Here is a 27,773-nt window from a genome sequence, read left to right as displayed (position 1 = left end):
ACTGCTGCAGCAAAGTGTGCGTTTGGTGGCCCAGAGCCGCCTCCGGGTCCTCCCCAGGCTTCCCCAAACAGACAGGGAGAGCACCGCCTGATGGTGAAAATGGCCTGCATAGTGCAGAGCTGCAAGCATACTTAGAGAACATCTGAGGGGGGGTGGAGGTAATGACTAAGGTGTGATTGATCATTTACATAGGTTAAACATTTGGCAGAGGCAGTTCTTTTGGGGAGATTAAATCAAGGAGACACTATGTCCCAGGACATATACATTGCTTTTATCTTTCCCTCTAATTGTATATGTTACCAGTACTTAGAGTTGTTTGGATAAACACAGTAAGAGACAGATCCCAACAGTTAGTTCTCAGGGCCTTGTGAGCAAACAAGGTTTTTAACATTTAGTTCTCAGGGCTCTCAGAGCAAGCTAGGCTTTTACCGTAAATCCCAGACTGTCTTTGGGCCAATTAAGCTTGTCTTTCCCCATTGGGGTCCTGTCTCTTAAGCTGTAACTGCTTGCATCAAGACCATGCATTTATACTTTCTAGAATGTCCCATTTTGATGCCAGCATAGCTTCACCACTCAGGGCTCCATCCCAGTCCCACCTCCCTTTTGGGGTGTTAGGAACTATGGCAACTGAAGCCTGAATCAAGTAATTATTCCCAGGAGTAGATTTTTCAATCAATCAATGCCCAAATATTAGGAGCACAGCATTGATAGTCCTGTGTTTAACCAAAGAACATTGCTCTATAGTAAAATATAAAAAGGTTACAGGGGAAATAGAAAAGCAGATACAAATACATAGCACTTCAAATACAAAGCAGTACAAATACAATGCTCAGAATTACTAGAAAGTTGGCTTATAAGTAATCAAGACTGACTTGGGGAACTGTGACAATGAGGTAAAACAGGAAGGAGAGGTTAGAGATAAACATTTAACTAAATTAGGGATGTTAGCAAGGGCACAACAAGCAGCTCTGGGAGGAGGAAAAGGGGCAATTGACTGATGAAACCTAAAACACTTTGTGCTAATATCCAACACACAGCCTTTGATCCTATATATACAACCCTGGAATGTTAGACAGAGGACAAGAATGTAAACAAGTCAGTCACTTGGCAACTGTGGTCTTTCTGCTTTGCTCTTAGCCATATCGGGTATCTGTCTGTATTAACATACCTAAAAGTTAAATTCCTGAGGTTAACTCCACACAGCCAGGGCTAATGGCAAAGCTAACTGGTGTTGAGAAGCATTTGTTCAAGCAGAGCAAACAGACCCCAGTCTTCCCACTCAGCATGTAACTGGCAGCAATCAAGTTGCTACTGTTCTGTCAGAAAGTAGCCTGTGAACCTCCAAACACAGACAGGTGGCCCCTGGGTCTCCAGTGCCTACTTGTTCAGCCCTTTAGGGGCTTAGTTATTACTGGGATTCAAGCCTCAGCTTAAACCCATCTGCTTCTCTGAAGTTTTCCCAGCCACTGCTATGAAATCACAGCAGGAAAGCCAGTGGAATGCAGGCACTATTGACTTTGATACTTGATAGTCTCAGATGTTTTTGATCTTGGTGCACAGTTGCTTTTAGGAACTTGTGATACTGAGCTCTAAGTTGTGTCTTCAGGTTTGTTTGGACCTGGCACAAAGCTGTCGCTAGCTACTTGGGATTGCACACTGGATCGCCTAGCAGATTCACTTAAACTGCCACGTAGGTGTTTTCATCTCTTGTAACCTTGGTTGTCCCCAAGGCCTATTTAAACTTGGCAGAATTACCACTGGCATTGTGACTGCATGCCCCTGATCACTATTCAGGACTCCTCAAGTTTGGGGCACAGATGCACACAGGTACTAGCAGTCTTGAATATGGGTCACCCCACGGACTTGCTTGAACTTGACACAGGTCCACAGGTGCTCAGTGCAATCTCCTGCTTATACAATTGTACACAAATTTGGTGCCCAGGGCACTAGAAAATTAGGACATTTGCTTAAATGCCCATTAAAACTTGGTGCCACAGGATCTGCCAAGCACTTGCAACCTCAGACAAGGGTACGCTACTGTGGTCTGTTTACCTTGGCACTGCAGTTGCTGCCAGTTGATGGCAAACACAAATCCTTGGTAGCCATGCAGCTCTGGCCAGCGCTGCAGCTGCTAGTATGTACTCATGACCACGAAACCCCCCTGTCACTACCCAGGACCACTTGACTTTGACACCACGATTGCTTTTGGGTACTAATACTGTGAGTTCTCAGGCCTGCTTGAACATGATCCTTCACCTCTAGCCCTCATGTAGCACCAGGCATAATGGGGAAAAAATGGAGCCATTCACCTGCATTGCTGGATGAAAACAAAAGAATGGGAATAATGCTAAGCATATCTGAGCTCTTTGTGTGTGTGGGTGTCTGTGTGTGTGGGGGTGGGGGTCATCCCTGGCAGTGCTCAGGGCTTACTCCTGGCTTTGCTCACAGATCACTTCTGGAAGTCTTGGGAATTGAAACTGGGTCAGCTGCATACAAGGCTAGTGCCTTACCCACTGGTCTGTCACTCTGGCTCTGTATCAGAGCTTTCTAAATGCCCTGATAACTTTAAAGTAATAATGCTAAAGATGCTTAATTAAACGAGGAAATAAATGGAGAGAATTTCAAGAAGGAGAGGAAGAGATCAAAACAAAACAGCTACTGAGCTGAAGTATATAGTAGCTGAATTACAAAATATAATAGAGGGACTCACTTGTCTCAGAATGACAGAAACTTAATATTGAGTTAGCAAACTCAAGTGTAAGAAATATAACCAGGTTTTTGAGGGGGCCACACCCAGTGGTGCCCAGGACTTAATCCTGGCTCTGTACTCAGGGATCATATTGGATTCAGAACCATATGGGATGTGTGGGATTAAATCCAGGACAGTCATGTGTAAGGCAAGCATGCTATCCATTGTACAATTTCTCCAGTCCTGAAATAAAGCAAGTTTTTAAAATGAAGTTTAATGATAGTAGCAAGAGGAATAATAGCGTCATAGGGATTCAGAAAGAAGAAAAAGAGTTGGGGCCACACCCTGTGGTGCTCAGCGTTTACTCTTGGCTCTGTACTCGGGGATCACTCCTGGCAGGCTCGGTACCATATGGGGTGCCAGAGATCAAACCCCAGATTGACTGCATGCAAAGCAAACGTTCTGCCCACTGTACTATCTCTCCAGCCCTGAAGAAGGAAAATTATTTGAAGAAATAAGAGCATAAAACTTCCAAGCTCAGAAAGACATACCCAGATCCTGGAAACCTAGAGTTCCAAAGAAAATAAACTCTAAGAGATGTACAGGAAGGCATAATAAAAATGGCAAAAAAGCAAATATAACACAATCTAAAACCAAGAGAAAAGCAGTCATATATGGGAATGCTCATCAGTCACAGTAGACTTTGTTTCCTAATTTTGCTCACAGCACTGCTCAAGGTGCCTGCCATCCTTGGCTTGGCACCTGGGGACTGCTCCTGGCAGAGCTTGGGGACCATCTGATTCCAGGAATCAAATCCAGGTCTTCTATATATAAAGCAGGTACCCCAGCGCACTGAGCAATCTCTCCAGTTCCTCAAAGCATGCTTACTAATGGAAACACTATAGCCCAGAAGGGAATGGCATATATCCAAACCACTGAATGGAAAAGCCCTCTACCAGCTACTCAGATTCTAAAAGCTTTTCAAAGGATAGTAAAAGGATTTCAAGGCCTCTAAAGGGTGTTTTATTAAAATCCTCAGAAGGAATAAGATAATAAACATAAAATGGGGGAAAGGAAAATAGTGGGTTTTCTGAGAACTTGTGATTTGCTTGTTTTATATTTAAGATGTGATGTTAGACACAAGGAGATATGGTGTAGTGATAAGCATCTATCTTGTAGAAATAGATGAAACATTAAAATTTTTTTTATAGAACACAAAACTCCCCAAATAGTCAAAGCAATTCTGACAAAAAAGTGTGAGTATCTCATTTCCTGGATTATATACACAAGATATATAATTAGAAGTATGGTACTGGAATAATAGTAGACACTCAGATTGATGGAATAGGAATGAAAGCCCAGAGTGCTACAAAAGAAAACGGTTAATTTTATTTATTTATTTATTTATTTTTAAATACTTGAGCTATTTATTTATTTATTTATTTTTCTTTTTGGGTCACACCCAGCGATGCTCAGGGGTTACTCCGGGCTTTTCACTCAGGAATTGCTCCTGGCAGTGCTTGGGGGACCATATGGGATGCCGGGGATCGAACCCGGGTCGGCCGTGTGCAAGGCAAACGCCCTACCCGCTGTGCTATCGCTCCGGCCCTGAAAACGGTTAATTTTATACAAAGGAGTGAAGAGCATAAAGTGGAGAAAGTTTTTTTCAACAAATGGAACTGGGAAAAATGGATAGCCACATGCAAAGGAAAGAACTGAACCATTATCTTTTATCATTGAAAATGAATTAAGAACTTAGATGTTTGACCTAAATTCATAAAATACATAAAATAGTCTTTGCTGATTCAACTCTATTGACAAGGAAAACAAAACAAAAAATTAGCAAATGAAATTACATCAATTAAAAGGCTTCTTGACTGCAAAAGAAACTAATATTAAAGACATTCTATTGGGACCAGAGAACTAGTACAACTGGTATGACACTTTTTTTGTATGCAGCTGACCTGGGTTTGATCCCTGGCATCACATATGTTCCAAGTACCACCAGGAGTAATTACTGAGTAACCCTTGAGCATCACCTTGTGTGATGCACCCCCTACCCTAATCCCCCCAACCAAAAGTAAAAATAATAAAGAAATTCTATTGAATGGGAGAGAGTACCTTGATACACACTATTCACAAAACTAAACAACTAAACAATGCAATCAGAAATTTGAAGAAGATATCAACAGACACATTAAAAAATCTATTACTGATTATTAGGAAAATGCAAAGCTAAACACCAATATTACAATATATTAACAAAAATGGTATAAAGTGATACTGGTGTGAAATAAGTGCTGGTAGGGCTATGAAGAAAATTAAGTGGGGATTTAAATTGGTTCAGTTTTTATGGAAAACATCATGGAGATTTCTCAAAAATAAGTAAAAAGTAATATCACTGCTAAGCATATATTCCAAGGAAACATACTGTAACATAAGGGGCTCAGGTGATTAGGGCACTTACAGTGAGTAGGGCTGATCTAGATTCCACCCTGGCACCTCATATAGTCCTCTGAGCCTGCCAGGTGTGATCCTTGTGGGTAGAGCCAGGAGTAAGCTCTGAGCACTGCTGGGTGTGTCCTCCCTCTCCCAAAATGTGAAAATCCAGATGTCTAGTGAGTAAATAAAGATGTGGTAGAGATACAAAAAAGGAATACTACCAACAAGATGAAATCAGAATCTTGTTACAAGACAAAGGAACTGGAGGGAGTTTTCCTAAGCAAAATCAAGAGACAAACACTGGATGGCTTCACTTGTATGTAGTATATAAAGTATGACTTCATCAACAAAGAATGACTACAGATAATGTCCAATGAAAAGCAAACCTAATGTAAATGAAATGCAAACATGAAAGTTCATAAATTTGTAACTATACCTCACAGTGATTCACTAATAAAAATTTTTAAAAAATCAAACCTAAACTCTCACCAAAAAAACTGTTCAAAGTAGGAGGGAAAAGGAGTGGAATGAGAGTCCAGTGGACTGCAGAGATATTGGCATCTTATTGGTGGGTATTGTGTGAAAACTCCATGAGCTCTGAAATACTCAAGAAATTAGTGATTTATCAATAAAAATTCAAAAATTTGTATGTATTGTAGGGGGAGGATTAGTACATCAATTAAGGCTCATACCTTGCATGCACCCAGCCTGGCTTCAATTCCTGGTACCACATAGTCCCCTGAACCCACCACCCCAATACCACTGCCCAGTGTCTTTTCAAGCTTCTTGCTTGTATTTCTTTTTCTCATACTATTTTGTTAATTCAGTGGTATTTATTATTCAGTAATGAGACAGTGTATTCACATCTCATTACCTATAAGAATGTTTGTGTTTCTAAGGTTAAGTGTAATGTATGCAATAATTTATTTTGTGAATATGTTTTTCAGTATGGCAATAATTTTTTGCCTGGGTTTTAGTCGATGTTTTGTTTAACCTTGAGCTTTTGTTGAAGGTGATAAATCAGTGTTTTGCTGCAGAATTTTAATACGAATAATGAGATGTGAACTTCTGAAGACTTTTCAACACTAAAAACACTCCAGGGTTTATACTATGCATCTGCTGATGTCTAATGTAATGTGTCAAAAAGCATTTCCACATTCTTTTTTGCTGTCATAATAGCTTATCTGCATTTTCTGATGTGAACTGAGATTTTCCTTCTGGCGAAAGAATTTTCCACATTCACAACATTCGTAAGATTTCTCCTCAGTATAAATTCTAAGATGTCTAATAAGATCCAACTCCTGAATGAAGCTTTCTCCACACTGAGCACACTTAATGGGGTTGACTCCAATAGAGGATGAGTTATGACATGATTTGCCAGACTGATATTCGTGATGTTTCTTCATTACATGGTTTCTACCAGGAGTAAGTTTGTCTAAATTAATTTTCATACTGTTTTCACAAGAGTCATAATTAGCGAAGAATTTTTTTGCAAAACTGATGTCTGAGTTCACAGGAGATATTTTTCTGGCTTTTTTGAATTCTTTAAAATTTTCCTTAGTCAAAGTTTCATGAAGTGTGGGGAACACTCCTTTCACAAATATTTGCTGTGTTGTTTCTATCTGCTTACCAACTTCCCAGTTTTCTAAGAAGGAATTAAAAAGAGAGAAACATTTTCAGCACTGGGGCCATAGAAATAGTACAGATGGTAAGGAGCTTGCTTGTTATGTAGCTAACCCAGGTCTGATCCCTGGCACTGCGTTTGGTACCCTGACCACTGCTAGGAGTGAACCCTGAGCACAGCTATGTGTACCCTACCACAATTTCAAAAATAAACTAATGCTGAGTTGATTCTTTATTTTTTTTTTTTTGCATTTTGGGTCACACCTGACGATGTACAGGGGTTACTCCTGGCTCTGCACTCAGGAATTACCCTTGGAGGTGCTCAGGGGACCATATGAGATGCTGGGAATCAAACCCGGGTCGGCCGTGTGCAAGGCAAACGCCCTACTTGCTGTGCTATTGCTCCAGCCCCCTGAGTTGATTCTTTTGGTTTAAGAACTTATCTCCCTAAATACAAGAAATCCCAAAAGTAAATATTCCATATGGCCAGTGTTCAGAAAACTCCTTAGAAGACCTAAGAGAAAAATTAACATTCATAAGTAACGTTAATTTTGAAATTATGAATGCTTGTGATTTGGTATGGTGCAGAAAGGAAATATAGCAAGGAAATATAGCAATTTGACAATGATGCGATAAAAAAAAGTAAGCTTACATTCAATCAGAAAACTTTCATCTTGAGTGCAAAATGCCAGATCTATACTGTTACATAAGTTGGGAGAACACTCTACATAAACTGAGCTAAGGGAGAAGATGTTTGCATTTCCTTTGCCCTCCAAAATGCCTGGTTCTCTGCCCACTAACATTACAATGAAGCCTATTACTTCAATAAGGATATGTCCAGAAATATAGTTGAAACGAGTAATTTGATATTAGTTAAAATTCAATAGAAATCCAAGGATTATTAACAGGTTAAAGAAGTGTAAATCTTTAGGAGTGAAAATAGAAACAGTGGTAAAGAAATGCAAGAAAATGGGAGAAATCAGCAAGAAAAAAGACAGTTTAAGAATCATATTAAATAATACTGAAAACCCAAGAAAATGGAGCTTTTGATAAGCTAGATCTTATCAAAAGAATAAACATAATCAACTAAAACTCCTGACAGAGCACTTGCAAAGGCAGTACTGTGTTAAAATTTCATGCAAAAATTGATTTAAAATGATATACAAATATTAAGACTGAAAAAAAAACGAGGACTGGAGCAATAGCATAGCGGGTAGGACTTGTATCTGGCCAGCCCAGGTTCGATTCCTCATTCCTCTCGGAGAGGGTGCAGGGGAGTTTATTGAGTGCAATATGGCAGGCTTATGTTTTATTCATTTCTGGGTTAGATCTCACAATATGGTTAAAACAAGTGCCAGAGTTTCACTTGAAAGCCAGAGTTCAGCTAGTACGAGGGCAGAAACTTTTACATAAAATGGAGGTGAAGTAATAATATAAATGGGTTTGTTTGTTTTTGGGCCACACACAGATGTTCTCAGGGCTTACTCCTGGCTCTATGCTGAGGGATCATCACTCTTGATGAGCTCCGGGGACCAAATGGGATGCTGGGGATCAAACCCTGCTTGGCTACCTGCAAGACAAATGTGCTACCCACTGTACTATTGCTCTGGTCCTCTATTCCTTTTTAAAGGACCATAAAAGACATGCTTGTGATTTTTAAATGAGGCATTTCACAATGGGCAGAAAGGAAATATAAACTGAACTTAAGTGTCAGTTTTGGAAAGACTGTCAACTTTTTTCCCTCAGAGTTGAACCCAGGACCTCATACATGCAAAACAATGTGTTTTTCACTTTTTTTTACAGTTCTTTATTGCAGAGGTACATTCTTGGCCCCATGATGGGATGAATTTCATAAAAGAGTAAGGATACAAGTAATAGGGGAAATAATCATGAAAATCAGGATTGCAAAGGAAGGGATGTTTGTCTTTCAGAATGCCAACTCAATCCTCTAATTTTCAATAATGAATCATGATATATAAGACATACCTAGAAGTATCTGAGGAGGTAAGTATGTATCTGAGGAAGGTATACTTGCAATTTAAAATATAAAGACGTTGGGGACTAGAGTGATAGGACAGCAGGTAGGGCATTTGCCTTGCATGCAGCAAACTTGGGTTTTATCTCCACCACCCCATGTGGTCCCCCAAATCCACCAGGCGTGATCCTTAACTGCTGAACCAGGAGTAAGACCTAATCATCACTGGGTGTGGCCCCCCAAAAAACAATAATAAGAAAAATAAACAAAAATACTAAAAACTCACTTTTAAAAACCTTTCAGAGGCGATATCCTCTGAATCATTCTAGTGTAACTTTATACTACTCATCTGAACATCTTTTTTTTTAAATTTTTTTAAATTTTATTTTATTAAATCACCGTGTGGAAGATTACAATGCTTTCGGGCTTAGGTCTCAGTTATACAATGCTGAAACTACCATCCCTTCACCAGTGTCATCTGAACATCTTGACATTTCTTCTGCCATTCGTCTTCAGGCTTTTCTTCCTGCTCCAACTTGAAAATGATATTTGTTTTTTTGAGTTGACAGCCTGTTTTATCCGGAGATATGTTACTTTAGTAAATTTGGGAGAAATAACTATATACCAGAATTTGAGCTGAATCTGGAAACTTCAAGGTTCTGGTGAAGAAGGAACATTTGGTTTCTAGGTATAAACTGACGTATAACAACAGATGGAATAAATACTATCATTCAAAGAAGAACGAACCAAGAATATTTTAATACAAAAAATCAAGGTTATATCACTATGCTAATTAGAGGCCTCTTGTATCACAGAAATGGAGAATGGGATTTTCACAGAGGAATTATTCTTACCTACTGTTAATATGTTGTTATAGTTCTCCAACATCACATCCCTGTACAAATTCTTCTGAGCAGGTTTCAATTGTTGCCATTTCTCCTGAGTAAAGTCAATGGCCACATCCTTGAATGTTATTTCCCCCTGCAATCAGTGGGTGGCACATCCTATAAGTATTCTGGCATCAGAGTAGAAAAGTTACAAAGGTATCTAATACTTAACCTACTTTCTATTGCATATTTTATACTCTCAGAGAGAATGTCATATAGAATGTTTTCTGCAAATATAGGTTTATTTGTTGTCTCAGTAAAATTAAAAGTTTAGGGGCCAGAGTGATAGTCCAATGGGGAGGGCATTTGCCTTGCACACAGCTGACCCAAGTTTGATCCCTGGCACCCATATGGCCCCCTGAGCACCACCATGAGTCATTCCTGAGTGCAGATCCAAGAATAACCCCTGAGCATCGCCAGGTGTGACCCAAAAAGTCAAAAAATAAGATAAAATAAAAATAAAAAAGTAAATTGAAAAACATTTAAAGCTTATCTTCTACTACACAGGAAGTATTGGGAAATGATAGAGATGATCTAATTCACTGGGAAAAGACATATAGTAAAGGGAACAGATGGTAGTAAAAGGGTGATCGGAGTTAAACTTTCAGATATGTACGACTCAAGTTTTCTTTAATGAGGTATCATATTGTTAAATATTTTCATAAAGAACTCCAGTAGATAGTAGAACATAAGTAACTTCTTTCTAAAAATTTTGTCTTTATTTTCTTTTTAACATTTTTTATAAAGCAATTCACAATATTTGATTATATTTAATATTCAAACACCAGTTCCACCACCATTATATCTTCGCACCACCATATTTGGGATGTTTCCATTCCGAGCCCCAACTCCAGCCCCAAGGTAGAATGGAAATAATTCATTTTGCATTGTTTGTTATGAATAAACCACTGAAAGTTATCCAAAAAAGTTTCCTTAGAGGAAAGTGTATGAAGATTGTTGTATTACACCCAGGGCCCAATAAGCCCTTCTATAAGAGATTGCTAACATGCTGTTGGATATATGTGTGTATATATATATATATATATGTACATATATACATATATATGTATTTGTAAAAATATGGGGCTGGAGCAATAGCACAGTGGATAGGGCGTTTGCCTTGCACATGGCCAACCTGGGTTCGATTCCCAGCATCCCATATGGTTCCCTGAGCACTGCCAGAGGGTAATTCCTGAGTGCAGAGCCAGGAGTAATCCCAGTGCATCACCGGGTGTTACCCAAAAAGAAAAATATACTTCCCTCTAAGATTGTTTGCCTTCTACTTTAAACCCCACCAGATATCGTGCATTAAATAAGTAACTTCTTAACCTTCAGTCTATATAACTGGTAGCTGAAGCCATTTCAGTGTTATGTAATAATTGATTAAACCTATGAAGAACAGAATAAGAAGGCAGGGATACCAGTAGGATCTAAAAAAAATCTGAGTCATTAATAGAAAAAATTTTATCAGAGGATTTTCATTAATATCATAATATGAAGACATGGAAAGTATTTAAATTTGTTTGTTTTTGGACCCCACCTGGCAGTGCTCAGGGTTTGTTCCTGCTCTTGCAGGGGATAAGTGGTATGAGGGATCGAGCCTCGGTAGCCCATATGAAAAGCACCTTCCTTCATGTTATCTCCACAGCCTCAAATTTTTTTTTCCATATCACAAGGATCAGACTTTCCTGCTAACAAAACAAATGAACAAATCAACAAAAACCCAAAAATATTTCCTTTGAAAATGATAAAAAGTTATAACCTTTTTATATGTACTTAAAAATATGTACTTTTAAAATATGTACCTATGTATAAGTGCCCCTATTAACCAAAGCACTGAAGTTTAAGAAACTGAATCATGGTTTTACAAAAAGTGCTAGAGCCAGTGTTGAAGCCTCTGTCTTTTTATTCCACTATCAGAAGTTACTAATGGAGAGTCTTGGACAAAAAATAGTTTATTGTTTGCTTTCTCCTCAGGATGTGCAGAATGAAAGCAGAGAAGATGAGCTTAATAAAAAGCTTCTTTGAGAGAAGGAAAATTTCTTTTTTTTAGATAAAATCAGTTGCCGGGTCAGCTATAAACTACAATTTCACAAGGGCCGAAGCAGTTTGTTTTGTTCCCATGAAAATCTTTTCTTCTCTGGGGCCAAAAGATTGTACAGTGGATAAGGCACCTGCCGTGTAGATAGTTGACACGGATTCAATCCCCAACATCCCATATGGTCTCCTGCACCACCAGGAGTGATCCCTGAAAACACAGCCAGGAATAACCCCTGAGCATTGCCAGGTGTGACTATCCAACCAAAAATATCTTTTATTTTCTTCAGAAATTAATGAATCTTTAAATGTATGAAATCACAAACTACATAAGGATTTTATTAATTGTAGTGTTATGTTCTTATTTTTGTTTCCTCTGAAGATCAAGTTTATATATTAAGCCTACTTCTAAATGAACTTATTTCCTTACATTCTAGTTGTAATTTTTTCCTGGTCTTCATAAATTTTTCAGGCTATTTGCATCAAATTTTGATTTCTCATTTTACTGAGATCATTATGGACCTTATTTGCACCTCAGAATAAGGTGGTGAGATAAAGATATAACTTAAAACTCACATGAAACTTTGACACCTTTTCTTTCTGGGATAGAGTAGAATCCTGAAATAGCCATCCTGAGAAATGAAGTTTAAAAATGTCAATTTTGCTTAATAGCTCTACACAAGTCAAACTAGGAAATCTCCAGGGAAATATGATATATTATATCTTAAGAGCCATCAAAAAGCCAAAAAAATCACCTATGTGAAGCATGAATAACCAAAAGCCTATGGAGATTCAATAGAACTTAAAATTCTTTTAAAGTTATAATGAGTTATTAAAAAAGACCACTCAGTACTATTTACTTATTTATCTAGATACAAAGAAACGATACAAATAAAATATAAGTGATTTTCCCCTGCACCAAAGAACCATTTGATAGTATATGACCTAATATATTACTCCTTAACACTCTGTGTAATTCATAGAAACAATAACATGCCATTATAAAAGCACAAAACAATTAATTAAAACCCAAAATCTGGAATTGATACAGTACTAAGCATTGACATAAAATTTTACTGAGTTTCTCCGATTGTGTCTCCCATTGGATCCTATTATGAAGTCATCACAGCTGGAGTCTGAAGCGATAAAATCAGTCTAGATAGAGGTTTCATGAGCTAGATTCCCAAGGTCTGTCTGGCAATAAATTATCCTGTGAAATTTCCTATACAGATAACTCTGGCTCAGTACTCATGGTGTCTTAATACATTGCAGACCGAATAAAATGTCTTAAAATAATTTTGTCTTCATCTCTTGGGGACCCACTCAGCAGTTACTAGACACCTCTCCTGGTGGTGCTCACCACTGAATGAGGTGCCAAAAATCAAACCTTGGGTGGCCATATTGCAAGACAGGCACCTTATCCCCTGTAGCCCCTCTCTATCTCCTCATAGAATTTCTGCCCAGTTTTCATCAGAGAAACCTTGCTAGAAAAAACTGTTTTCAATATTGCCTGAGGATTTTCTTTGTTTTGTATGAGCTAATCTGTAAAGTCCTCTACGCATTATCCCTCTCCCAGAGACAAAGAACTCTTATTTGTTTTCTTATGCCTTTCTGTCTACTACAGAAGTAAAATTTTTATCACCTGACTCTACATTAGTTCAGTATCTGCCTACCCAGTCTCTTATCCATCTCTTATTAGATCCAGTTCAAAATCACACACTGCATTTAGATGTTAGGACTCCTTAGGACTCTTGAAGATTCTTTTGTCTGAGATAGTTTCTCAGTTTCCTGCACTGACTTTTTGAGTAATCTTGACACTTTTTGTTTTTGGGCCACCTCCAGTGTTTTTCAGGGCTTATTCCTGCTCAGAGATCACTTCTGGTAGTGCTTAGGAGATTATATGGGGTTCCAGGGATCAAATCCAGGTTGGCTAAGTGCAAGGCAAGCACCTGACATGCTGAACTATTGCTCTGGCCACAAAATCATGACACTTATTATAAGCCAAACTTTAAGCAATGTTCCTCCATTGAGTTTTCTTTGATGTTTCCTTATTACTAGGTATGTTTGAAAGGAATGTCACAGAAGCAATGTTTTATTTTTCTTAGCATATAAGACACATCATGAAAACTTGTCCCATTACTGGTTATAATAGAATTTGGGGCCACACCTGTGCAATGTTCAAGGCTTACTCTTGGCTCTGTGCTCAAAGATCACTCTACACATTGCTCAGCGGATTATATGCAGTACCAGATTGAACTGGGATCAGCTGCATGCAAGGCAATGGCCTTAAACCCTTCACTATCTTTTGGCTCTATTTGTAGCATTATTTTTGCTCAATTAATAACATTTCTCCACTATAAAATTATTTTCCCTCATTGTTAATTAGAAAGGACTTTATGTACGGGGATATTCTAAGATTATATTTAATTATTCATGAAATTTTAAATTTATTTGTCAATAGTAACTTTTGAGTTCCTATTCATACAGACTTACAATCTCGTATTGGCATGTGGGAAACGATTTTATTTGACTACTTTGGCTTTTTCTTTCTGGTTTCTAAACCACATCCTGAGGTGCTCAGGGTTTACTCTTAGCTCTGTGCTCAGGAATACTCCTGGGAGGGCTCAGGGGACCGTATGTGATGCTGCAGATCAGACCCAGGTCAGCTACATGAGCTATACTATCTTTACCATCCATGTGGCTTTTTTCCCAAAGGTTCCTATTATCCTTTGAGCACTTCCTTAAATTTCATAAGCAAGATTCAAGCTGGTCTTGTATTTTCTCTATCCCAACACTGGAAACAAGTTTCTTTAAGGAGTCCTGATTACTCTTCACAGATAAATTGATATTAAGATGCAGATCAAGTTCAGGGCTTCACCCATAACAGGTATCACCCATAACAGGTATCAAGGCCATATATATAAAAGGCCTGTGCTTTATCACTAAGCTATATCCCCAGTCCCTTGGCATATACAATTTTTTTTAAATGTAGGAGTACTACTATTAATATTCAGCCATTGAAGCAGATAAAAGTCTTAAGAAATTATCTGATATACTTTATTAATATTAAATTTTGTTCAGGGAAAACAGTCATACCATTCATTCCTCCTGAGTAACAAAGTTTCTAGAAACCTTTAAACAGCATCTTTTCGATCACCAACTTCTTAGACAATGTTTATCTTCTCAACTTCTTGTCATAGAAAATGTTCCTATCAAGAAAGAAATAGTTGAATTAGTCTACTGTAGAGTACGTTTGTAGTAAAATTTTGATTTCTGGAAGAAAAAAAGAACCTATCAAAGAAAAGCGCCTGCCATAGAGGCAGGCAGGGTGTGGGGGCTAGGGGGTGATGGGAGGGAACCTGGGGACACTGGTATTGGGAAATATACATTGGTGGAGCGATGGGTGTTGGAATACTGTATGACTGAAATCCAATCATGAATAGTTTTATAAGAGTCTATTTCACAGTAAGTCAATAAAAAAGTTAAAAAAGAGTTCCCTTTGACATCTCTCCCTTATCAAGGCAGGAAGGTCCTTTCTTTTTACCCCAAAGGCTAAACAGTTTAGTGTTTAGTTCTATCATAAAATATACACTTTAAAAAATAATAAAAATATAAACATATACTTAAAAAATAGTGTTTTTTTAGGTCCTACTCACCTCCTGCAAATGTGTATTCCTAATGATTTTTACTCTCATGAGTTAAAGTATCTCTTTGTATTTATTAATTTTTATTTAATAAAACTAAATTACATTATATCCATACATATACAATGCCACAAGTTCAATATAAAATAAGCTCATTGTCATGGGATGTGTTCATTTCAGGCTAACAATTCTTGCTTTTCATATTTATTTTATTCATACACTGTTAATTTCATGCTAACAATTCTTGCTTTTCATATTTTATTATGTATTTTATTTAGTGACCGGGATCAAGCCCAAGGCCTATATAAAAAAGCTTTCCAAAAGCAAACACCGTAAACTCCATTTGGAGGCTGCCCAGATTTCTAACCTGGAGTGCATAATTCCTTCCTTTTGTTTTTCATGGGGCATTTTTTTCTTTCTCAGCAGCACCTGTGCTCTCTGTTGAAGGCGTTTGTTTTATCCTCTCATAATTCCCCTAATAAAATGTCATCTTTGGAAACTCTTACCTCCTAGAATAGACAACAAATTTAGGGATCTTACTTTAGGTCCACAAAGTGTAGTGTAGACTTTTAAGAGTTCTGACCTCCCTTGGCACTGGAAAGGTCATAATGAGCCAAGCAGAAGGGGTGTTATACCACCCAGTCAGTGGCTTCCCTCTCACCTCACCAGCAGCAACAACAAAACCATTACTCTTAAAAAATGAAAATCAAACTATATTCACTCAGCATCCTTCCCGTAATATATGCATCTGAATATATAGCAGGTAGAGTCCCTTTTCCAGCTCATCAAACTAGTTAGTGATCAAGCAAGAACCAACTTGATCATCTCTTCTGGTTAGCATTCCATCCCATATGCAGGCTCATTTGATTAAAATAAAAGCTTAAATAAATAAAATAAAATTTCTTTACTTAAAAGCTAGAAAAAAGCCCATTTACATTAGAAAAATCACCACACACACACACACACACACACACACACACACACAACACAACCACTTCAGCAGGGGTCCCCCTAACTACGTCAGACGCCCCTAAGCACTCTAAAATGCCATTCCCGGGGCTGGAGCTATAGCATAGTGTGTAGAGTATTTGCCTTGCACAGGGTCAACCCCGTTTGATCCCCAGCATCCCATATGGTCCCATATGGGCCCCTGGGCATCGCCATCCCATATGGTCCCCTGAGCACCGCCAGGGGTAAAGTGCACACCCTGTGCATCGCCAGGTGTGAACCAAAAAAGTAAAAAAAAAAAAAAAAAAAAGCCACTCCCGGGAACCTTTAAGTACCAATCGACTGACACCCCAAAGCACTAGGAATCACAAACCGGAGCACTGAGGGATTCCCGTCAGCTGACAGCTGTTCGCTTCATCTCACACAAAAGAGCTTGCTACAGGACCCCAGGCAATACCCGCCCCAGCTCCGATTACTCCCCCAGCACCTGCCCATTGTCCAGCGCCTCTGGTCAACCCGAAGCGTCAAGACACTAGAACTACTCGACACAAACGCTCACACGCGGCGCCCGCGGGCGCGCACCCGCGCCTGCGCACCCAGCACTTGCGGGCACTCCCAGAAATCTCCGCGGCGCCGCCATAAGGGAGAGAGAATTCTAACCTTCAGGCGCACCCCGCCCCCATTGGACTACGTTTCCCACAGTCCTCCGCGTCTCGTTATTTCCGTTCGCTATTTGGGAGCCTCGCGTTGCGTCTGTGGAGGATCTTGGTTCGGTTCCGGCGCGACTGGCGAACCGGAAATCAGATTCAGATTCCCCGCGCGCCAGATCCTGGACCCTGAACAACGCTCTGTGCCGGTGAGGATGTCGAATGCCCGGGCGGGAACGCTCACGGAAAGTGCCGCTGGAATTGGTGTGTGCCTAAGTCTCTTACTGTTCGGTGTGCGTCCGACAGGCTGTGTGTGCGGTTGATGTGTTGCCGAATGGGCGTGTGCCACTGTGCTATTGTGTAAGTTCGTGACCCCAGAGAGTTGTTTTGCGGCTCCGACGGTGCCTTGGCATTGTGACGGGGTGTTGGTGACTGCGCGCGTACCTGGGACTGTGCTCCGATGACACTGGGTGTGTGCCGCTTGTGCGACAGGTTTGCTGGGAACTGTGAGGTGTGCTGGGGGGCTTGTGTCACTTTGAAGTTGTGTCCGTGACCGGTATCGTGTGTTTTATTGGGATTTGCCCCGCGACGCGGTAGGATTGGGACAGTTGTGTGACACGGTTTGGGAGGGCTCGTTGCTTTGACTGCCTGGCAGTGTACCCGCGTGTGAGGCTGTGTGTATGCCGTTTTCAGGAGTCTGAACAAAGAAGAATTTAGTGATGTTTGTGTTTTTGCCCAAGTGTGTGTCTGTGTTTGTGATCTGACTGTGTCTCGTTGTGATCGTGACTTAGTCTATGAGAATGTGTATAACTTGGGGTGGCCTTTTGTGTATGTTCATTTTTGTTTATTTTTTTCTTGTTTGGTTATTCCCGGCGCTGCTCGGGGCTTACTCCCGGTGCTGCGCTCAGTGCCCCTGGCAAGGCTGGGGAACTATTGGGGGCGCCAGCATCAGACTCAGCGGTGTGCAAGGCAACCCCTCTATCTGCTGTCCTATCGCTCTATCACCCGTTTGTGTATTTTAGAGAGTTTCGTGGGATACAGATGTAACGTTATGTGGTGGTTTTTCCTGGTCGTTCCAGGGTCGACTACATTAGCTTCCTGGAGAACCTGAAATCCGGTCCTGTGACTTTGTCTACAGAGGACTTGATCTCTCTCTTTTTTGACCTCATAAATACTCTCCACTCCCATTCACATGCCCTGTATTGTCCATTTCTTTGGGAATGTAGTTCTAGGCTCCTGCTGCTTCCCCAGCCTTTTCACATTATAACCATATTATTTCGTTATTGGGTACAGAAAGTGAGGGAAGGAAGTTAAAAATTCGTGTCCTGGAATGAAAAATAAGTTAATTCTAAGATTGTTTGTGTGGAGTGGGGAAAGAAGGCTGTCTTCTGGCCACAGTCAGAGATGCTCAGGGATCACCCTACAGTTCTGAGGGATTCTCTGGTGTGGAGATTCTTCCAGGAGTCAGCAGCATCTAAAGCGGGAGCCTTACCCTGTATTCTCCGTGGAGAATAAGTTATTTCTGTGTCAGTAGATCTGGGCTTAATGAAAATTTTAGAGCTGAGAGCACTTTCAAGCGAAACTACATGGAAATGTTTCAGGAGTGGGAGTGTGTTATAAAACGCACTTTTAAAACTGGTAGCACTTCATTGTAGGACTGTCTCCAATGGGCAGGTTTTTTTTTTTTTCCAATGGGCAGTTTTGAATACAGGAATAAATTCTAGTCCAAGACCATATGATCTTAGCCCTTCTTTCTGATACAGAAAGTGTGAAACTGGTCTTGTCTCTTTCTATTTTCTATTAAATTTGGAATAGATGGGGAAAGAGAAGGTATAGGTTCTAGAACATGCCCTAAGGAGGGTCAAATATTTCATGATGATTCCATTTTCTTTCCCTGAGCATAGAACCCAGAGGAGGAAAGAATGGCTTTCATACATTCAAAAGCAAAGTCCAAGGTGAGTAAATATTTTCTGAAATGCATTTTGTTCAGGGCAGGGAGGAATGGAGATTGGACCACACCCAGCACTGCTCAGAGATCACTTCTGGCAGTTTTCAGGGGATCATATGGGTGCCAAGGATCAAACCCAGGTTAGCCTCAAACAAGGCAAACATCCTACCTATGTAGAATGGAGGGTAACACCTCTTCAGCCCCTGAAATTGAAATGCCTTTGTTCTTGAAATACATAGGAGTCTTTGTTTTGTAAGCCTTTTCCAAATAATGGAGGGACAGGCAATTAACTGCAGTTAATTGTGAGTAAGACGTGATCCAACCTCCTCTCCAAAAAATCCCTTTATCTTTTCTTTTAATGCCTTACAGAAAACTTTTTATAAACTTTTAAATAAGCTATATCCACGTTATTAATTACTATAGATAAGTGGTATCATTTAACACATTAACCTAGAAGTTTCCAAACTTATTTGGCCCACCGTCTTCTTTTCAGAAAACAATGCTCTTTTTCTTTCTGGAAGTTTATCTTTAAGCAAATAAACAGAAAGCTTCCTTATCTTTGGGTTGGACCATTAGTATAGTAGGTAGCATGCTTGCTTTGGGCTGACCCTGGTTTGATTCCTGGTACCTGGTAAAGTTCCCTGAATACCACCAGGAGTGATCCCTGAACTCGGAGTCAGAAGTAAACCTGAGCATCACCTGGTGTGGCTGCAAACCCTCTACCCAAATAAGGACAAACTCCCGTGTCAAACTATTTCCTGGTTCCAGCACCTTCTGCGGGCAATTATCTCCTACTTTGGAAAACACTGTCTAACCCTATATTTCTTAAATGAACTGATGTTTAATTCTAGAGATTTGATCAGATTCTAGTTTGTGTTTTTTATTACTTGTTTTACCTCAGTGTTTCATGCCTAATGGTGTGTGCATCTATTGGTGATACATAATATTTTTACATATAATACCTGGAGTATATCTGTGAAAGGGACCAGATATTCATTTTTAAAAATTTTATTTTTATAAAGTTGTTCACAATAATTGATTACATTTAGTATTTGAACAGCAATACCACCACCATTATACCTTCCTACCACCATATTTCCAGTGTTTCCATCCTGAATCCCAAGCCCTGCCCCCAAAGCAGAACCAGAGTAATTTATTTTGTATGGCTTCTTATGAGTAATCTGCCAAAAATGATCCAAAAAAATTTTCTTAGAGGAAAGTGTGTGAAGATTTTACCCAGGAGCCATTAAGCCCTTCTGTAAGAGATTAGTAACATGTTGTTAAAAGTTGACCAGATATCCTTTTTTCAACATCATGGTTACTTACACAAAACAAAAAGTATAAAAATGATTTTACTCATTTTTCAGTATCTTCCAAAGTTTATCATGTTTTCCTTTTAAATTATCATATGAACTTATAGATTTAAATATATTTCATATATTTCACTACAGAACAGCTTTTGTTCTAATGAGTGACCAAATTTTTATCAAGAGGGTTGCTTTTTATTTTGATGTAGCTCCTTGTGGATTTCATTTGATGTGACTCTGGTAGTCTTTGACAGACTCCAAAACTTTCTAGTGTGACCAGATGTTCTAGCCTTATTTTCTGTTGTAAATATAAAATCAGTCACTTTTATATAGAACCTTGGCCCCTTTTAAGAAGACACAATTTTGGGTTTGGAGAGATCATGTATCAGGCAAGGTATTTGCCTTACAGTTGACCAAATGAAGTTTGATCCCTGACACCTCATATGGTTTCCTGAGCCATAATCAAAAGTGATTCTTAAGTACAGAGCCAGGAGTAACCCCTAAATATCACCAGAGGTGACATAAGGGCCAAAGAAAAAAAAAGAAAAGAAAATTCTGATCTGAACTCATATTGAAAGATTGATTATAAAATTGTTCTTGATTTTATCTTTGTTTTTATACTCAAAAACTTTTTTTCTAGGATTTGTTTGTTTTGTAGTTGGAAAGAAATTGGGGGGCTTTAATGTCCCACACCTAGTGATGCTCTGAAGCTACTCTTGGATTTTTGTTAGGGGACAGTGTGCTGCCAAGGATCAGATCCAGGGCCTTCCTTCTGTGTCAAGTTTATTAAACTATCTCTAATGCTGTCTCTAATAATATTCCTAAAAATATAATATTTGCATTATTCTCATTAATATATGTTTATTATGTGTGTAATTTTAAAATATAGATATTATATTAGAAATATAAAGTCAGCTTCCTTTCTGTATTTATCCTGCTGGTATTATGCATATATGCATTGTCTTATTTTGCATTTGATTATTAGAGTCTGTTTTTTTAATTTAATTTTATCATAGTTGTATAAAACATTTTCCTGGTTTCAAAGTCAAATGGATTCAGTTTGATATACTTCAGTTTTGTGTCTTCAGTAGCAATATTGAGCTATAATTTATTTTTCTTGTACTTTTTTGTTTTGGAGTCTGTGGTTAGAGCTTACTTCTGGCTCTGAGTTCAGGGATCATTTCTAGTGGGCCTTAATGATCATGTGGGGTGCTGGAGCTTAACATACACGTGCAAGGCTAGCCTAGGTCATTTTCTTATTTTTGTCTGGTTTTGGTATGTATATTCAGCCTCACAGTGTAGAAATGAGGTCTAGGTAAGGCGCTTGCATTGCATGTAGCCAAACTGAGTGTATACCCTGAGCACAGAGCCAGGAGTAAATCCTGAGCAGAATTACTGCGGTTCATCCTCTCTCCCTTCCTTTCCAAATGTAGAAGAGAATATTTTCTCCTTTTACTGTTTTCTGGGAAGAAAGTTGTGAAAGAATAGTATTGTGTTTATTTGCCTTAAATCTTGTTTGGATTTGGGGCCGGAGCGATAGCACAGCGGGTAGGGCGTTTGCCTTGCATGCGGCCGACCCGGGTTCGATCCCCGGCATCCCATATGGTCCCCCAAGCACTGCCAGGAGCAATTCCTGAGTGCAAAGCCAGGAGTAACCCCTGAGCATCGCTGGGTGTGACCCAAAAAGCAAAAAAAAAAAAAAAAAAAAAAAATCTTGTTTGGATTTATTTGTAAAGACATCAGATTATTCTTTGTGGTCCAGGTGTTTTGTTTTGTTTTTTGTTGTTTTAATAAAATTTGCATTTCTTTAATATCTATTTTGACATTTTGTGCCTGCTTGTTTCTTCTTGTAAAACTTTTAGTAATTTGTGGTTTAAGGAATTAGTTCTTATCCTTAACACTTTCCTATTGTGTTTAAGACTTTATTCTCCATGTTGGTCATTTTGTGTAAACTTTCTGGTTGCCTATCAATTGTATTAATCTTTCACAAAGAAAACATTTTCAAGAAGATTTGTTCTTTTTGCTTTTGCCTTGTTGTTCTTCTTGACCAAAGATTGCATACTCTCAGTTGTAGTGCTTATGCATTTGTTTGTCAGGGGTCATACACTTAGTTTTGACAATGCCTAGTGCTGCTCAGGGTTCCCTCCAGATTCCACTGAGGGAGCACTCCTGGCAGGGCTTGGGGACCATATGAAGTGCTAGAGATATAACTGAGTTCCATTGCATACAAGGCAAACACTTTACTCTCTGTGTAACTCTCTCTGGATATGGCATTCTTAAAAGTTGGGTGTCAGGTTACTTGATAATATTGTATAAATCTGCTTTTGCTGATTTTTTTTTTTAAAGCGGCTGTAGCGATAGTACAGTGGGTAGGGCTTTTACCTTGCACTCGGCTGACCTGGATTTGATCCCTGGCATCCCATATGGTCTCCTGACCCCCACTAAAACTAATTTCTTAGCACCGAGCTAGGAGTAACCCCTGAGCATCACCAGGTGTGTTAAAAAAACTAATTAAAAATTTGACTTATTTTGGTAGTGAGGAAATAGTTAAGTATTCCAAATCTGCTTTTAACAACTTGATATTCTTATTTCTGACAATGCTTACCTTGCATATTTTGATTCTTTGTTATATCTTCATACATTTATAATGGCAGTTTTTCCTTAATTCATCTTCTAGAATTAAGAATGTTTTGACGTCTATTTTACCAGTACTTGTACACAGGTACACAGCTTTCTTTTTTTTTTTTTTTTCTTTTTGGGTCACACCCAGCAATGCTCAGGGGTTACTCCTGGCTTTGCACTCAGGAATTACTCCTGGCAGTGCTTGGGGGACCATATGGGATGCCGGGGATTGAACCCGGGTCGGCCGCGTGCAAGGCAAACGCCCTACCCGCTGTGCTATCGCTCCAGTCCCAGTACACAGCTTTCTTATGCTTATATTTGTATATCTTTCTCCACCATTTAACTTCCAACCCATTTATGTCATTATATTTACTGTATTTTTATAAAGATCATGTAGTTGAAATGTGCTTTTTATGTTTTATAGAATTTTTTATTGGAACGGCTAGACTTTCTTCCTTTAAGAAAATTACATACAACTCAGCCCTGTCAAGATGTGAGCATCCATATAGGTCTCTATGGAACAACTCGGCACATTTTAGAGTTTAATCCTTCTAAAAATTTGTTTGTAGCTTTTCATGAATTTAAATAAATTACTTTCTATCTTTCCTAAATTATTTTTGCTTCTTAGGATGTCTTGTAACTTTCACATATTGAAGTAGGATTTTAAATATCTGTTGATTGCCTATGCCAATAATTCCCTGTGAGGCCAGTATTAAGGCTTATTGAGGAAAGAAAATTTTTCACTTTTCTTGGTTTGACACAGACAATAATATTAAAAATGTCTATTTAACTTTATACTGTTTTGTAGGAAACCTAGAGAAATGCTTTTATAGTCTGTAGAGAAAAAAGACTTGAGAAAAAGGGGAAAGTTTGTAGGTGAAATAAGACCAAAAGTTTATTTTCAAGTCTGTAGTGATAAAGTTTATTGTCTGTCTATAGTAACAAATAGGGAGGTGCCCTTCTGTATTGGGAGGTACCTTTCTGGAGAATTCATCTGCTGCATGCAGGGACAAAAGAATATTGCAATTTTTTTCTTGCACCGACTGTTTCTTAACTTGGGCCACGCTAGCCAGGTGTAACTCAAAAACAAAACAAAAATGAGTGAAGAAAGTTGAGAAAAATATAAGGAGAGAATCTTAGTAGGTCTAAAGCAGTATAAAAATGTGTTTTATCGTAAATGGGGAATATTGATTTTATGTTAGGAAATATATTAAGAGTTACTGTTTAAGTGTCTGTATTAGTAAGTAATGGACTAATAAAAGTCTCTGGATGTAGAGAAAAACTCCTTATCAGATATATAATGCTCGATATAAATAAAATGGTAATTTCTTATTGTTAATATACAAAATCCTGTAGCAGATTAGGAGTGAACATCCTTTCTTCATTTAGTAAATGGCAACCATCACTTTCATAAGTGGATGCCATACTCAGTTATTACAGGCAACCAAAATCCAGGAGGCCTGAAAGATCCCTGCAAAAACGAATTCAAATTTGAAACTTCAAGACACACTGTACTTAAAATGACAAAATCCAAAGATAGAGACATACATAATACTGAAAGCAGCTAAGATCAATAAAGGAACTTACACATAAAAAAAAAAAGCTCATGATTTACAACAGATCAAACGAGACTCTTACCATCCAGCAAAGAATGAAGGGATATAGTACAAAAACTCAATGAACTGAACACGTCACCAAAAATAATCTATCCAAGATTCAAGAAATAATACAAAGCATCAGGGACAGGGAACAACTTAGGGAGTTCATAGCCTTGAATCCAGTCTTACAAGAAAACATTAAAGTAGCTTCCTTAAAAAGCTGTTGCGGGGCTGGAGAGATAGCGCAGCGGGTAGGGCGTTTGCCTTGCACGCGGCCGACCCGGGTTCAAATCCCAGCATCCCATATGGTCCCCTGAGCACGGCCAGGGGTAATTCCTGAGTGCAGAGCCAGGAGTAACCCCTGTGCATCGCCAGGTGTGACCCAAAAAGCAAAAAAAAAAAAAAAAAAAAAGCTGTTGCCTGTAATACTTCAACTTTGGATTTTCCTTACTTGCTATTTCTTAATTCTGTCTGCCCTCCTATTGTTCTGGGATCCCGATGATTCATAGTTTTCCTCTTGAACTTATCCCATCGTACTTGTATGTTGTTCATTTCTTTTTAGACTTTTTTTCCAACCTTTATTGTTTTCAAGTGGTTTTCTCCATCTCATTTTGGAACAACTCAATATTTTTCTCAGCTCCTGTTATTCTGTTGTTGAACCCATGTCTGCCACATGCAAGGCAAGCGCCCTATCTATTGTACTCTTGCTTCAGACCCCTAAACCAGACAATTCAGTTAATACTTTCTAACTATTGTCTTCAAACCTCATGTTTTTTAAAAAAATTTTTTATTAGTGAATCACCGTGACAGTTACAAACTTATGAACTTTCGTGTTTGCATTTCATACAGTGATCGTTTACATCGTTCAACCAGTGCCCATTCTCCTCCACCAATGTTCCCAGTATCCCTCCCACCACTCCCACCAAACCTCAATATGTATTAAGATATTATAAATATTAGAATTTGGGGCCTGAGTGATAGAACAGTGGGCAGGGCATTTGCCTTGCATGTGGCTGACCCGGGTTCAATCCCCGGCATCCTATATGGTCCCCTGAGCTATGCCAGGAGTAATTCCTGAGTGCAGAGCCATGAGTAACCCCTGAGGATTGCTGTGTGATGCAAAAAAATTAGAATTTAATTGTGTCTTTTAGTATAGTTGCATGTAATCATTAATAAACTATGTTGGATAACATTGGTCTGCTCTTGCTTCTCTTGCAGAGAATTTAGGTTTATTGAGTTGCACCCATCATAGTACTCCTGAGGCACACCCAGTTCCACGAGACACTCCTAATCCTATATTGCTTTTTCTCTTTCCTTTGTGTCCTTTGTATGGTTTAGCAGTGTTCTTTTTGTATAGACATCAGAAGACAGTTGATGCTATGCTTTAGTAATATGGATGCTAATTGACTCCGAATAATAATTTATTCCTGGGCATCGATCATATTACTTGATTTAAGCCTCAGTTGCCCTTACTTCCTAACACCTCCAAAAGGAGGGTCTCGTTGCCAGCCGAGGTTGGCCACTGACCGCATGCGCCACACACCCACATTTTGAACTCACAAAGTTGAAATATAATAGTTGGTGGTTTTGTTTTTAGAGGAACATGTTGTACAATAAAAAAATATTTTTATAAGTTTATTTCAGAGGTTTTCTTTTCTTTTTTTTTTTTTTTTGTGTGTGTGTGTATAGTTCATACCCTGCAGTGCTCAAGGGACTACTTGCAGCTCCATAGAAGGATACTAGAATTGAGACCTGGGTTGCCTACATGTAAAACATGTACTTTAACTAATTGAACTAGCTCTCTATCGCCAATATTTTTGTTTTTGTAAATAGAGAACCCTGAGTTTAGATGAGAAACTTCACTTATACTTTCTCACTTAATGTGTAATTAATTAGGGGTTGGATGCAAATCAGGAAGATGAAAACTACAATGATTATTATAACAATCATTTGGAACCTTGCAAAAATACATGTTCTCAGTCTCTTTTTTCCCCCCCTCCTCAGCTTTGCCTTTTCCAGACTCTGTACTTCTCGTGTTCTCTAAAATAGGAATCCAGAAGATTGATCATGACTTGCAGCTCTAAAAACTATGGATCAGGTAACTTGATGTTTCTTTTTTGCCCTTTTCAAATATGCTTTTAAAAGATTGTGTGTATCTTTTCATTCCTTGTTAGGGAAAGTTGTCTAATTGTCCAGTTTTGTTCATTCTTACAAATGCTAGTCTATCCTTAGTTTAGTTTTTGTATTGTATGGTTTTGTATTGGGCCACACCCAGCGATGGTCCGGGGTTACTCCTGGCTCCTGGTTCAGGAATTACTTCTGGCAGTAATTGTAGAACCATATGGGGTGCTGAGGATTGAACCCAGATTGGCAGTGTGCGAAGCGAGCATCCTACCTGCTGTACTATCTGTTCAGCTCTCTTAAGTATGTTTTTTTTTAATCTAACTTATTTAAACATCATTTGGGTATCCGATATAACTAAAGAAGATTTCTTTGGTCTTGATTGGATCAATTTCCATAATACCAAAGTTATGTATTTTGAGTTTTTCAGAACAAGAACAAAATTAGGGACTAAATACAGAAATATCAGGGTACTTCCTGATCCTAATAATTGACATATTATACCTGAAACTAGTAATTGACATATAATATGGCTCATTTTGAGATTCAACATTATGTGCTAACCTTGAATGTGTACATTTGGATTATTTTTTTTTTTAGTTTTTTGTTGCTAGGCTAGGTAGGTGGAACATTTATAATCCATGAATAGTGAGAAGAAGGGTTCTCACCAAGCATCAAAAACCTCACCAAAAGTTCAAAATTATAAATTCTTAGAAGTAAGACATGCTTATAAAAATTTTCATTTAACTTAAAATGCTTAAGTACATGCATAAATTAAATTGGGTATAGTTGTTATATGGATCTGTTCTTCAGTCTGTCAATTATAAGTATGTCAATTATAAGTAACTAGGAAATTACATTACCTGTATTGGTTTCCTAATTATCACCATAGAAGTGTAATTATTTTCTCATCATGATGAACCTAGGGTTTTGTTGTTGTTGTTATTCTTGTTTTTTTTAGGTGTTGTTGTTGTTGTTGGCATTTTTTTATGTGTGTGTGAGTTTTGTTGGTTAGTTGTTTGGTTGGTTTTTTGATTTTTTTGTGGCCATACCTGTCAGTGGTCAGGCTCATTCTTGGCTTTATGGCTTAGTGATCACTCCTGGTGGTCCCATGGGACCATATGGGGTGACGGGATTGAATCCAGGTAGCCCAACCCACTGTACTATCCCCTCAGGCCCCTGAACCTAAGGTTTTAACACTTTAACTTTATACAAATCTTGGAACCTAAGCAATAATACAGTGGCTACAGTGCTTTCCTTGTACACGGCCAACGTAGGTTCTATC

At 38.7% G+C, this 27,773-nt stretch overlaps 1 protein-coding gene and 1 long non-coding RNA gene across 4 annotated transcripts in view; one reads left to right on the top strand and one right to left on the bottom strand.

Annotated features, from left to right (window-relative positions):
* Positions 1-9,154: 9,154 nt before the first annotated feature.
* Positions 9,155-16,818, bottom strand: LOC129406761 (uncharacterized). 2 transcript variants are annotated; one of them, XR_008631214.1, is made up of 4 exons: positions 16,619-16,818; positions 14,750-14,862; positions 9,584-9,710; positions 9,155-9,299 (listed from the first exon to the last, which is right to left on the bottom strand). It is a non-coding gene; the product is annotated as an uncharacterized LOC129406761 (long non-coding RNA). The 2 variants fall into 2 exon arrangements; XR_008631215.1 differs by lacking the exons at positions 9,155-9,299; positions 9,584-9,710 and adding an exon at positions 11,213-11,307.
* Positions 16,819-16,996: 178 nt separating this feature from the next.
* LOC101538308 (zinc finger protein 420) overlaps positions 16,997-27,773 on the top strand; it is a 29,161-nt gene continuing 18,384 nt past the window's right edge. For both annotated transcript variants that reach the window (XM_055145116.1, XM_004600715.2), the window contains exons 1-3: positions 16,997-17,156; positions 18,797-18,847; positions 26,372-26,465. In XM_055145116.1, the coding sequence (XP_055001091.1) occupies positions 26,457-26,465 (9 nt within the window). In that variant the 5' untranslated portion in view covers positions 16,997-17,156; positions 18,797-18,847; positions 26,372-26,456. The remainder of the gene's footprint in view (positions 17,157-18,796; positions 18,848-26,371; positions 26,466-27,773) is intronic.

This window comes from Sorex araneus, chromosome 8 (genome assembly GCF_027595985.1).
Source record: "Sorex araneus isolate mSorAra2 chromosome 8, mSorAra2.pri, whole genome shotgun sequence".
Taxonomy (NCBI): domain Eukaryota; kingdom Metazoa; phylum Chordata; class Mammalia; order Eulipotyphla; family Soricidae; genus Sorex; species Sorex araneus.
The sequence above is the reverse complement of the archived record's forward strand: the minus strand, read 5'-3'. Positions and strand labels throughout refer to the sequence as shown.